We start from the raw sequence: 13,439 nt of genomic DNA on the forward strand, positions 1-13,439 counted from the left end.
CTGGTTAATTTTTTTTTTGTAGTTTTAGTAGAGACGAGGTTTCACTGTGTTAACCAGGATGGTCTTGATCTCTTGACCTTGTGATCCACTTGCCTTGGCCCCCCAAAGTGCTAGGATTATAGGCATGACCACTGCACCCAGCTGGCTTGGTTACTTTTTTATGTCTCTTCCATGACCTTCAACTTCTCCTTGATACAGAGGAGCAATTGTTGCCTTCCAGAGCATGAGGGAGCTTGGAACATGCTTGGCTTCCCTAGGAAGAAGGGATGCCTAGCAGAAACCTCCATCTGCCTGCCTCACTGCTCTGGACAAGGGTTCATTGCTTCCATATTGTCCTGGCTGCCCAAGAAATGAACCTGCATGAACTGCCTGGGTGACCGAGCCTGCCGTGCTGCTACGTGCAGTCCCATTCTGACGGTCCTGTATCCGCCCCACACCTAAGGTGCTTCATGAGAAGAAAAAGTGGACTCCTCACTTCATCACCCCAACCAGCTTCTTCCTGGTCCCCATTACCACACCCCATGCCCAGAGGCTGCTTGGAGGCAGACTGGGGACTTCACTAAAGCCCGACCACACTCCTGTCATATTCTCAGTTCTGATTTGGTCTTTTCCTCCTTTCCCTTATTTTGCCTTTCTTGATTTCAACCTTGAATAGATAGCTTTTTGTTCCTGCCAGTGGAAACTCCCCGTCCTCCTGGCAGCATTCTTGCTGTGCTGTGCCTCGTGGTTGAAGCATTTCCTAATCACTTTGGGCTTTTTCACACAGTGGCAGTGACCATGTTTGGACCATGGACAGATTCAGCAGCCACACAGGTAGCTGATGGGAGGGAGAGACATTTGCACAAACTTCTGGGTTACTAAAGTGGTGTCAGCCTTCTTGATGTTTTTAAACTGACTTTGGCCAGGTGAGGTGGCTCATGGTTGTAATCCCAGCACTTTGGGAGGCAGGTAGGGGGATTACTTGAGGCCAGGAGTTAAGAGACCAGCCTGGGCAACATAGCAAGACCCCATTTGACTGTACCTTGTTGTACCTGGTATGTATATGGTGAGCTGACTTAATTTATTTTGTCTAAAGTAGCCCCTTCAAAATAAAATGGATCATAGGTGGCACCAGATTGGGGAAAAGAAATCCACATTGAAAATGAAATTGTGCCGGGTGCGGTGGCTCATGTAAGTCCAGCACTTTGGGAGGCTAAGGAGGGCAGATTGCTTGATCTCAGGACCTTGAGGTCAGCCTAGCAACAATGGTGAAACCTCGTGGAACCCTCTCTCTACAAAAAATTCAAAAATTATCCAGATGTGGTGGTGGGCACCTGTAATCCCAGCTACTTGGGAGGTTGAGGCAGGAGAATTGATTGAGCCTGGGAGGTTCAGGCTGCAATGAGCCATGTTTGAACCACTGCATTCCAGCATGGGAGACTAAGAGTGAGACTCTGTCTCAAAAAAAAGGAAAAGGAAATGAAATTGTGTGGTAATTGTGTGGTGGGCTTAGAGTAGCTTCTCTAAGGTTTTTGTGGTTTTGTGTGGTTGTTTAGCAAGTCAGCCATTGGGGAAGAACTGGAGCTTACGCCCTGCTTCTTAGACTCCTGTTAGATTCTCTCTCGGGGACAGACCTCATGCTGTTCCTCGCACTATAAAACAAAAAATTAAACACTCCTGCCCCCATTTAATTATAAAAGTAACACACTTTCTAGTATAAAATCCAGAAAAGATTAATGAAGAAAAGCAATAAAAGTTAGATCATCCCTTCACCAAGACATCATCTGTTAGCATTTTTCATACACACATATACTTTTTAAAAAACAAAATTGAGACCTGTTTCTCCTAACATTATACTAAAAGCATTTAGCATTTTCTCATGCTGTTAAACCACTCAGGCCAGGCACGGTGCCTCATGCCTGTACTCCCAGCACTTTGGGAGGCTGAGGCTGGTGGATCGCCTGAAGTCAGGAGTTCCAGACCAGCCTGGCCAACTTGGCGAAACGCTTTCTGTACTAAAAATACAAAAATTAGCTGGGCATGGTAGTGAGTGCCTGTAATCTCAGCTACTAGGGAGGCTGAGGCAGGAGAATCACTTGAACCCAGAAGGTGGAAGTTGCAGTGATCCGAGATTGCACCACTGCACTCCAGCCTGGGTGACAGAGCAAGACTCCATCTCAAAAACAAAACAAAACAAAAGCACTCTTAGAAACATCACATGGATGGGCCATAAATTGTTGGATCATTCCCATTTTGGGGAATATAACAGTTCTGCACTGTTACAGATAATACGTCTTTGTAGTTAAATCTTTGTTCTCACTTATGATTATTTCCTTGGAAGAGAATCTTAGAAGAATTACTGAATAAAAGGAAGTGCATATTTCTTTTATATGGACAAACTGCTTTCTAGGAAAACTCATACTACAGTAAGTTTTCCCAGCAGAAGGAGATTCTGTCTGATGTTTTCTCTTTAGCATTTACTGTTTACAACTGTTGATAATTTGTTAAGTGAAAAGCAGTACCTCATTGGTGCCTTAATTTACATTTGGTTATTTGTGAGGTTGAACACTTTTTCCATTTTTCTTAGCCACTTTTATTTATTAGTGTGTTCATGCCCTTTGGCACTTACTCTGTGAGGTGTGAGCTTTTTTCTTACAGATTTGTAAGAGCTCTTATTGTGTTAAGGGAAATAACCCTTTGTCAAATTGTAGATTTTTTTTCTACCTGGGTATTTGTTGATTGTATGAATATCTGGGTTTATGTGCATGTAAGTTTTTCTTTTTCTTTTTCTTTTTCTTTTTCTTTTTCTTTTTTTCTTAGAGACAGGGTTTTGCCATGTTGGCCAGGCTGGTCTCGAACTCCTGGGCTCAAGCAATCCACTTATCTCAGCCTCCTGATAACGCTGGGATTATAGGCGTGAGCCACTGTGCCTGGCCAAGTTTTTACTTTTTATGTAGACAGCTCTGTTATGTTTTTCCACCTTTATGCTTGTTGCAAGCATTCAAGGTTTCCTTCTGAATTTGGGGAGTGTAACTTTAATTTTAATTATTTAATCTGCCTCTAGTCCTCCTTCTGGGCCATCTGTGATTATTCCATTGTCAGCTACTGTTTGGATTAAAGTAACTTTGAACCCTCCTCATCACCTTTTCCCCGCATCCTTTTATATGAAGTTAAAAGTCGCTTTGTCTAGGTCAAAAAAGAAAAATTCCCTCTGGGAAGCAATTCAGAGAGAAGACACTTGGGCTTCAGTGCACAAAAAATGAGTGGAATGAGTAAGGATTCAGTTTGCAAAATATGACTTTGCACAGTTGTGAAAACTCAGCCAGGGCACCTTGCCAAGTATCCTATATACTGGCTGAAGAATCCACAGGGCAGTGAGTTGTGATGAAAAGGACTATTTTTGTACTCCTAGACTCCTGCAGTCAAAGAACTTGTACTATTTCCAAACCAGACACATTCTTCTGGTTGATAGATTGTGCCACTTCCTGGAGGCTTGGTTGTTTATTCTTAGGCTGAAGCTTCATGTTCTGTAAACCGAGCACGTGCTGATGCTATGTGGTCCATGAGGGCTCATCTGCCCTTTCCTGTCTAGATGGGAATCCCAGCCCTAGAGAGTGGGGAACACTGCTATTTTCTTAACTGTTTTCTAATTCTGACACTCTGGGGTTCCATAGAGATTCTTCCGGGGTTTTACAAACCGGGAAGCATTTTTGCCCAACACTAAATATTTTAATCACCAAGAGAGTGTTTCGTTGCTGATTTTCTGTATTTGGGTTCCCGCTAAGATTTTTGTTATTGTTGTTGGATGTCCTAAAAGCCCTGACCTGGACACGCTAAGATCTCTTCTAGTTTTTAAATTATATAACGCTGTATCTTCTTATGCCAACACCTCACCCAGGGGCCTTTCCCAAAAGTGGTCTCCAGGTATCAAATTCTGTGTTTTTTTGTCCCCCAGCTGCCTGGTGGCTTTAGGGCATGCACAGCATCCTGTTCGGGTGTGGATTTCCTGACCTTCCTACCAGCAATAGTAATTGATGATCATGAGCTGTATTCTTTCTGTCTCAGGCAGGGAACGTGGTGACAGGAGAAATGGTAGAAGAGCTTATTCTTTCCGGAGCAGATATCATCAAAGTGGGAGTTGGACCAGGTAAGACTTGTTAGGAGCACAGCAGAGGGAGTGTGTGGGGACTGGAGATCACTGGAAGGGGACACATGAATGACTCATTCACAGATATTTAAAGCACACTTTTTCTGGAAGCACACTTCCCCTAATGAGAAGTATTATTGAGCTGCTTTTTCATGCCCCCAGGGAACTTCTAAATGAGCTTGGATGTGGTTAGAATATGAGGGCTTGGTTTCAGAAGCAGTGTGGAAGAATGTAGATTTCACTAATGACCCCATACACCTTGAAGAGGAAGGTGATAGGTGAAGAATCCGTGGAGACAGTTAATAAACATGAAGGACTCCAGTTTATGTGAATGTTTGAGGGACCCCAAACATTGCAAATAAGCTTGCATGATGAGGCCACATTTGAACTTGACCTGTGGCCTAGGTAATCATCGCCTTTGGCTTCTCCCCAATATATATTGGACATAGATTTTGCCCATGTTCTTCTCCCAGGCATGCTTTCAGGACCACCCATTGGCATCTCTTTTTTTTTTTTTTTTTTTTTGAGATGGAGTCTTGCTCTGTTGCCAAGGCTGGAGTGCAATGGTGTGATCTCAGCTCACTGTAACCTCGGCCTTCCAGTTTCAAGCGATTCTCCTGCCTCAGCCTCCTGGGTAGCTGGGATTACAGGCGCCTCCGCCAGGCCCAGCTAATTTTTTGTATTTTTAGTAGAGACAGAGTTTCACCATGTTGGCCGGGGAGGTCTCAAACTCCTGACCTCATGACGTGCCCACCTCGGCCTCTCAAAGTGCTGGGATTACAGGTGTGAGCCACTGCACCCTGCCCACCCATAGGCATCTTAAGTGGAAGAACAAGGTGGAGCATTCTGTCCTTGTCATGGGTGGCACCGTTTTCTCATGGGGCAGAGTTGCTGTTCGCGTTCCCTTTTTGCCATCCTTGAAGATGAGCTGCCATGTTTTAAATTCATCCATGCACATCCGCTTTCAGCCAGACACTAAAACCGAAGAGCAAGAAAGAAAGATACACATTTTCACTTGGGACTGAAAAACAGCAAAGATTTTTAAAAAGCATCTTGCACCCAACTGACACTACCAAAAAAGAAAGCAAACCTAAAGCAGTATGAGAGGAATCTGTGGGAAACACACAACTGGGAGGCGTGGGAGATGCTGTTGAGCTGTGACCTGGCTCCGTGATCAGCCTGAGGGCACTGGATGTGTATGAAGAGACTGTTAAGAAGAAAAGCCCTGTAGGTTCATAAAGACACCCAAGCTCTTAACATACGGGGAGATTTTTAAGGTTAAGTTTTTGATGTTGTCACTCACATAAGCCAGTTAATATATTCTGGGCAAGTGAGAAGATGACTCTGATCTTTACTATCTGCCATTATTGAAAAGACAAGGATAAAGCCCCATTCTTCCTTGCCAGGCTGTCTGCTCTTAGGGCAGGCTGTAATAGACAGACCTGTAATAGAACAAAATACACTGGTAGACTAGGAAGATTTCCTCTTTTTCCCAAAGGCAGGACCACTCACTGGTCACCTGTTTAATCAGAAATACGGGCCTGATGCGGTGGCTTACACTTGTAATCCCAGCACTTTGGGAGGCCAAGGTGGGGGGATTGCTTGATCCCAGGAGTTCAAGACCAGCTTGGGCAACATGGTGAAACCCCGTCTCTACTAAAAATACAAAATAAAAATAAAAAAGTAGTCAAGCACAGTGCATGCAGCTATAGTCTTAGCTCCTTGGGATGCTGAGGTGAGAGGATCACCTGAGCCTGAGAGGTGAAGGTTACAGTGAGCCGAGATCGCACCACTGCACTCCAGTCTTGATGACAGACCAAGATCCTGTCTCAGGAAGAAGAAAGGAAGTACGTATTGAGTGCGTGCTACCTACGATTGTGCTGGGCGGGTGCTGTACGGGAGGTGAAGGTGTGTGAGAAGCTTCTTGGCTCTCAAAGCTTTTTTTCTTGCATTTTTTTTCTTTTTTGAGACAGAGTCTTGCTCTGTTGCCCAGGCTGGAGTGCAGTGGTGCGATCGTGGCTCACCACAACCTCTGCCTCCCAGGTTCAAGTGATTCTTCTGCCTCAGCCTCCCCAGTAGCTGGGATTATATGCCTGCACCACCATGCCTGGCTAATTTTTTATACTTTTAGTAGAGACGGGGTTTCACCATGTTGGCCAGGCTGGTCTTGAACTCCTGGCCTCAGGTAACTGCCTGCCTCGACCTCCCAAAGTGCTGGATTCCAGGTGTGAGCCACCGCCCCCGGCCCTCTGAAAGCTTTTCTAGACGTGATCTTGAGCATTCGTTGCATTCGTTTTCTTGCACGTCTGCGTGTCTGCATTCTGTTTCCCCAGAAGCTGTATTGTCCTTTCACTGTCACCGTCTCTCCCTACCCCTCTGGCTGTCTGTGTAGACCAGACATGATTAAAGAGAATAAGGGGCCTTCTCTGAGCCTGATGCATGGGAGACACTTCTTTAAATTGTTTGGAGACCTGTTTAAGTCTTACACATTCTTTATGGTAAAAACATTGCTTGTTACATATCTAAATGATAGCATTATTGGATGTCTATTGATCGATAGATATCATTCATTATTAAGCAACTTCTGGGAACTGGAAAACATCAGAAATGGATTCCCTGCCCCTCTAGTCAGGAGAAAATCTGTACCAATTCCTTCTTTCACCTGGGTGTTAATCAGAAGCACGCATGTGCCTTGTTTGAAGCTTCTTTCTTGGCTGTTTCCTAGAAAGCCATTGGTCTGCTCTTTGCAGGGCCCTCACTTCCATCAGAGTCCCGGGCCTGCTGCAGCTGAGGCCCCCACCGCTGGTTCTAACAATTGAACGGGAGAGGAGGAGAAAAGCTGAGGCTGAACCAGGGGTTAAATCCCTTCTTCTGCCATGCACAACATCTGGTTGCAGGGTGAGGGGCGGGGGGAAGGTGTCTTCGTGGGAATGAGACTTCTTGGCTCCAGGACTGTGAGTGACACATAGCGAGATGAAGGGGGCTGCAGAACTTGGGTGGATTCTGCCCCACAGCTGGTGCAGGAGAGGCACTTGCCTTGTCTCTCCTGGTTTCTGTGCTGAATCCAGGCCTGGGGAACACAGACATGCTTCTCTGTCTGATCTTACCCCTAAAGACCCCTGGCAGGAATTGGTATCCTACAAGGTGGTGGCAGCCAGGAGCCGGAGAGGAGGCTGGGCCTCAGAGCGTTCCACCCCTGGTCTGGTGGGCAGTTCACTTCCACCTTCACCCTGTCCCCAGAGCGCCCTCTTATGTGCACTACAAGCCATCTGGGATGGGCTGAGCGAGTGGCAGTGGGGAGAGGGATGTGGGGGCTCTTTCATCCTGAGTCCACACATTCTTTCAGTGACTATTTATAGTGCCTTACTGTATACGAGGCTCTGTTCTCAGCACCCGATAATAACAGTGAATGTCCATGGAGCCCACCACCCAGCAGAGAAGACAGACCCTCAGCCTTCTCACACAAATCCTGATGGAAATGCCTCTCTTTGAAACTGTGATGAACAACTCCCCTGGGGCAGTGACATTTAAGAAGAAGCTGGAAAGATGAGAAGGGGTTGTCTAGAGGCGGCGGGCTGGTACAGAGGGAGTGTCCGAGAGAGAACATTGTGTACAGAGCCCCGACGGTGGAAAGAAACTCGCCCCACTGGAGAAGCAGCGGGGAGGGAGGGAGCAGGTGGAACTTGATTCGGCTGATCTGGGTGAAGCGGGTACTGTGGCGGCCCGGGAAGCTGGGATAAGGGGAGATGTGATAAAGAGGCCAGAGTGCGACTTGGCCTGGACCCACCTGGGAGAACAACCAGGACTGGGGCTGACCGGGAGACAGGCAGGCAGGAGGGTGCTGGTGTGAGCACTGCGCTAGAAGTGAACCACAGGGGCTAGGCTTCAAGGGACTTGAGGCGGAGCAGCCGGGAGGGAGATGGACCAGCAGCTGGGCCATGTGTGGGACAGAGCTGAGTGAGAGCAGGTGAGGGTATGGAGGCCAGGCCCTGGGCCAAGCAATGTCCCTCCCTCTGCCATTTATTCTCTGCCACAATCCCAGGAGGTTGTGTTTCTCTGCATTTTACAGGCCAGGCAGTGAGGCTTAAGAGAGGTGAGTCATTTGACAAAGATTGGAGGTGAAGAAGCTATGAGGCTGTGGGAGGATTCTGAGAGGTCCTTTAAAGCAGAGTGTATTTGGGAGGCTGAGGTAGGCAGATCATGAGGTCAGGAGTTTGAGACCAGCCTGGCCAATATGGTGAAACCTCGTCTCTACTAAAAATACAAAAATTAGCCGGGTGCGGTGGCACGTGCCTGTAGTCCCAGCTGCTCGGGAGGCTGAGGCAGGGGAATCACTTGAATCTGGGAGGCAGAGGTTGCAGTGAGCTGAGATCATGCCACTGAACTCCAGCCTGGGTGACAGAGCCAGACTTGGTCTCAAAAAAAAGAAAAGTGTAGGTTTCTAGAAGGGTGGAAAGGAGTGGGCGTGTGGAGAGGTCAGTGTTTGGCCACTGCGTGGGAGCTGATGCCACAGGGAAGAGTAGCAGTGACAGGTGCATGGCAGAGGGGAAAGCGATGTGTGGGACCTCAGCCAGTGACGGCGATGAGGACCTGAAGGGGTGCATGGCCAGGCGGTGTGGTTTGCAGCGACCTCTGCTGTGCAGATGGGGAGCCCCTTCCCTACATCTCTGCTACGGAGGGTTCACCCGGTCACTAGAGTGGGACTGCGAAGGTGATGGGGGCGCATTTCCTGTCAGTCTTGTCATGCATAACCATCTCCTCTGGGGTCAACTTCTTTCTCTGCAGGTTCTGTGTGCACCACCCGCACCAAGACGGGAGTGGGCTACCCCCAGCTGAGTGCAGTCATTGAGTGCGCAGACTCTGCCCACGGCCTGAAGGGCCACATCATCTCTGTGAGTCTCCGCCCGGGGCTGGGGCTGGGGTGTCTTGGGAGGCCCCTGCTCCCTCGCTGCTCCTCTTCTTCCACTGGCTGAGCATCTCGTGAGCATGGGAGGGAGCTGCGCACTGCGGTCGCAGCGCTAACATTCAGCAGAAACAGAGGCCTTATTGCCCACAGATCCCACAGTGAGGGTGGCAGGCCCGTTGGCAGAAGCCATACGAGCAGGTGGGTGGTACATCCGACGAGGGATCGCAGGCAGCTTTGAGAACACAGCATAGGCCAGGTGACAGCTGACTAGAACAGTTGCAACAAAGCCCCTCAGACTAGAGGCTGAAATTAAGTGTCTCACCGTTCTGGAGACAAGAAGTCCAACATGCGGGTATTGGGGCCACGCTCCCTCTCTGGACCCCGGGGAAGGATCTGTTCCAGACCTCTCTCTGACCTTTTGCTGGTTCGTTAGCTTGTGGCGCCCTCCCTGTGTGTCTGTATGTGCACACGTCCCCTTTTCCTGAGGATACTAGTTCTTTTGGATTAGGGGCCACCTTCCTCCAGGATGTCCTCATCTTAACTGATAACATGTCTGTTGTCCCTGTTTTCAAATAAAGTCACATTCCAAAATGTTAGGGGTTAGGATGGCAACAATGAGTTTTTGGGGGGACACAGTTCAACCCATAACAGGCCATGGATCCCATATTCAGGGTCAGAGAAGGTTTCCTGGAGTGTGGTAGAGAGACCTGATGGTTGAAAAGGAATTTTTCAGATGAGAGGAAGGAAGGGAATGGAAAAGCACTGGGGAACCAAATCTCAGTCACTGCGTCTCGGGCGGTGAGCTGAGAGGGGCAGGTGTGAGGGGCAGCAGATAAGCTCGAGGGCAAGTGTGGACAAGAGCTGTGAGATCCAGCTTTAGGGATGAGACTTCTCCAAGAGCACTAGGGAGCTATTGCGGAGATCTGAGCAGGAGAGTGCCTAACTCGCTGCCTTGGGGAGGGTTGAAAGGGGCAAGATACAAAAGGGAGCCCGGCTGGGACAGCGTTAGTAATTCAGGCGGGAGGTGACTGTGCCTTGCAGCAGGCTTGAGAGTCATCTCCAGAACTGCCTGACATTTGGGAGGCAGATTTAAACACGTGTCAGCAGTGGAGTAGGTGCTTGGGGGCCACTGGAGGAGAAGGAGGAGGATCAAGGCTTCGGCTGACCCACCTGCTGACCCACCTGGAAGATCCCTGCAAAGGAAGAGGTTTGGGGCTGGTATGGTGTTCACTATGGCGCGTGTTTGTTGATTTTGAGGTGCTTGAGGGGGATCAGAAAGGAAATTGCACTTGAGGTGTTGGATTCATGGTTGGAGACCTGGCAGCTTTTAGCCCATAGATGATGAGAGTCTTGGGAATGGTGCTCAGGTAGCACCTGGAGCTGGGATCGCCTGGGACTCTTCTAGTGTCTCATCTAGTGCAGATCGCCTGGGACTCTTCTAGTGTCTCATCCAGGTTTTTCACCCACTCATCCGTTCATCCAGCAAGTATTAAGCATCTACTGTGACAGAATCTAGAATAAATGATCAAAGGTTTATGGGTAAATGACAGAGTTCTAAGACCCTCCACTCAAAACCCTTTGCCCTAGTGAACAAGCTAATACCCATTTATTGAGCAGCTAGTGTGTAAGAGGCTGGCATAGAACTGTCGGGCTACATTTGCCAAGAGGCTATTCAGCGCACGGGAGCAGCCAGGCAGCAGCACTATTCCGCACTGTGTCAGTGGTTCTCATGTCCTGAGTGCAGCCTTATCTGAGGCTGGCTGCATGAGAATCGCCAGAGAGGCTTTTACAAATCAACATTCCCGGGCACCATCCTAGCGAACTGACTCTTTCAAAGGTTGGTCCCCAAAATCCCCATATGCAATTAGTCATGTCTCCATTACCTAACAATGTTAATCATCAAGCATCTCCATCAAGTCGAAACTCAGACCCTATATCGTAAGTGGTACTTGAATGACCGCTATTTCCAAAGTAGTGGAGGTCAGATTAATAAAGTTTTACTATGCACATATTCTGAGATCTTTATATGTGTTTCTAGAAACTTCAGAATTGCTTAGTTTACAGGGTTATTTGGCCAAAGATCGGTGGTAGGGTGGGGTGGAAGCTCTGTGTGCCCCAGAGGTGAATCTGATTGGAAATCAACTTAGCATCTCTCTATAGAGTACCACCTAATTTATAGTGTATCTCAGCAGTTCTCTTAAGCATGGTGCCCAGACCAGCAGCATCAGTATCAACTGAGAACTTGTTAGACATTCTCGGGCCCCACCCTAGACGTGACCTACTGCGTCAAAACTCTGCAGGTGAGGCCCAGGAACCTGCTTTAACAAAAGCCCTCAGGTAGTTCTAATGTGCTCTCAAGGGTGAAACCCACTGGCTTGTAGAGTAGAGGGCAGCATACGCTGGCCGGGTGAGTGTTCCTGAACCAGGTCTCATCCGCTGGTGCCCAAGGCGGCAGCTTCTCTGACTTCAGCAGTTAGGGACGATGACATCCCAAGGTAGCACTTCTGATCCTGTTTGTGTGCTCCGAGGTTCTTTGTACATCAATGCCAAGAGATCTCCTCGATGGGATTACGAGTTCCATTTACCCAGAAAAACAAATGAATGGACTTAGTAGAATTTGGACCCTTGCCCTCAGCTCAGTCCTTGTACACAGCTGAGCACCTTGCGGTTGCTTCAGAGCAGCCATTGCCCCACACTCCCTTTGTCTAACAGGGCACGGGCAGGTTTCTCTGACTTGCCAGTAGTCCTGGACCTGCTGGAAACCCATGAGATGTTTTGGATCCTGCCACTTCGTCCAGTTTCCTTCCAGCTGTCTCATTTTACACTTTATTTGCTGAATTAGCACATCGGTGCCATTGAAGTTCAACAGCCACAGCGTGGTGTCTGCTCAGCATGTGCTGATACTCGAAAGGCTGGGCTTCAGTCATGTTTCTGTTTATTGTGGCCTCCATGGGCCTCGGAGGCAGAGAGGAAACATTCGGGATCCCTCCTGCACAGGTGAGGACTGAGGTGGAGCCACTTACTTTTTTCTTGTCACATCATTATTTAGAAATAACCTAAACAAATTCATTCAAATGACTTAATCTTTTTTTTGAGGCTGGAAAATTTTTCCAACAAAATATGTTTAACCAAGGAAAAGTTAGAAATGCAAATAAACATAAAAAGGAAAGTAAGTGTCAGCAGTAATGCTGTCATCCTAAGATAACCGCTGGTTCTGAACTTGTTTTTCCATTTTTATAGTTGTGTGACCTCGGGAGAGTTGCTCAGCCTTTATGAGCCTCATTTTGTTTGCCCCATCTACAGAATAGCTCCTTCAGGTTCATGTGTTTGAATGGAAGAATGACTTTTAAGTTCGTAATAGTTGCTGGTTCTTAGTAGGTGACTGACTTGAACAACTTTCTCTGCCTACTCCATGTTTGTGGCCACTGTCCTTTCTTTGTTTGACGCACAAGCAAGTATTTTTCTTTCTTTTTTCTTTTTTATTAATTGTCAGTATTTAACATAATGTGAGCAAGTTGTCTTTTTTTTTCTTTTTTTTTTTTTCTTTTGTTGAGACAAAGTCTCACTCTGTTGCCCAGGCTGGAGTGCAGTGGCGTGAACTCTGCTCACCGCAACCTCCATCCCAGGTTTAACCGGGTTTAAGCAATTCTCCTGCCTCAGCCTCCAAGTAGCTGGGTTACAGGTGTGCATCACCACACACAGCTAATTTTTTTAGGTTTAATAGAGATGGGGTTTCACCATGTTGGCCAGGCTGATCTCAAACTCCTAACCTCAGGCAATCCACCCACCCCGGCCTTTCTCAGTGCTGGGATTATAGGCGTGAGCTACTGTGCTGGCCCTGAGCAATTTTTTTTGTTTGTTTGTTTGTTTTCCGTACTTTAGGTTCTGGGGTACATGGTCAGATCATGCAGGATTGTTGCATAGTTACCTATGTGGCAATGTGGTTTGCTGCCTCCATTCCCCCATCACCTACATCTGGCATTTCTCCCCATGTTATCCCTCCCCAACCTCTCCACCGCCCTGCTGTCCCTCCCTTGGCCTCCCCACAACAGACCCCGTGTGTGATGCTCCCCTTCCTGTGTCCATGTGTTCTCATTGTTCAACACTCGCCTATGTGTGAGAACGTGCGGTGTTTGATTTTCTGTTCTTGTGTCAGTTTGCTGAGAATGATGGTTTCCAGATTCATCGATGTCCCTACAAAGGACACGAACTCATCGTTTTTGATGGCTGCATAGTATTCCATGGTGTATATGTGCCATGTTTTCCCTGTCCAGTCTATTGTCAATGGGCATTTGGGTTGGTTCCAGGTCTTTGCTATTGTAAGCAGTGCTGCTATGAACATATGTGTGCAAGTGTCTTTATAATAGAATGATTTATAATTCTTTGGGTATATACTCAGTAATGGGA

General features: G+C 47.7%; 1 protein-coding gene across 2 annotated transcripts in view; it reads left to right on the forward strand.

The window, feature by feature from the left end:
• Positions 1-13,439, forward strand: part of GMPR (guanosine monophosphate reductase) — a 65,982-nt gene that overhangs the window by 37,911 nt on the left and 14,632 nt on the right. For both annotated transcript variants that reach the window (XM_012476587.3, XM_021665334.2), the window contains exons 5-6: positions 4,045-4,126; positions 8,912-9,018. In XM_012476587.3, the coding sequence (XP_012332010.2) occupies positions 4,045-4,126; positions 8,912-9,018 (189 nt within the window). The remainder of the gene's footprint in view (positions 1-4,044; positions 4,127-8,911; positions 9,019-13,439) is intronic.

Source organism: Aotus nancymaae, unplaced genomic scaffold, assembly GCF_030222135.1.
Source record: "Aotus nancymaae isolate 86718 unplaced genomic scaffold, 86718_ANA_hifiasm-v0.15.2.pri h1tg000051l, whole genome shotgun sequence".
NCBI lineage: Eukaryota > Metazoa > Chordata > Mammalia > Primates > Aotidae > Aotus > Aotus nancymaae.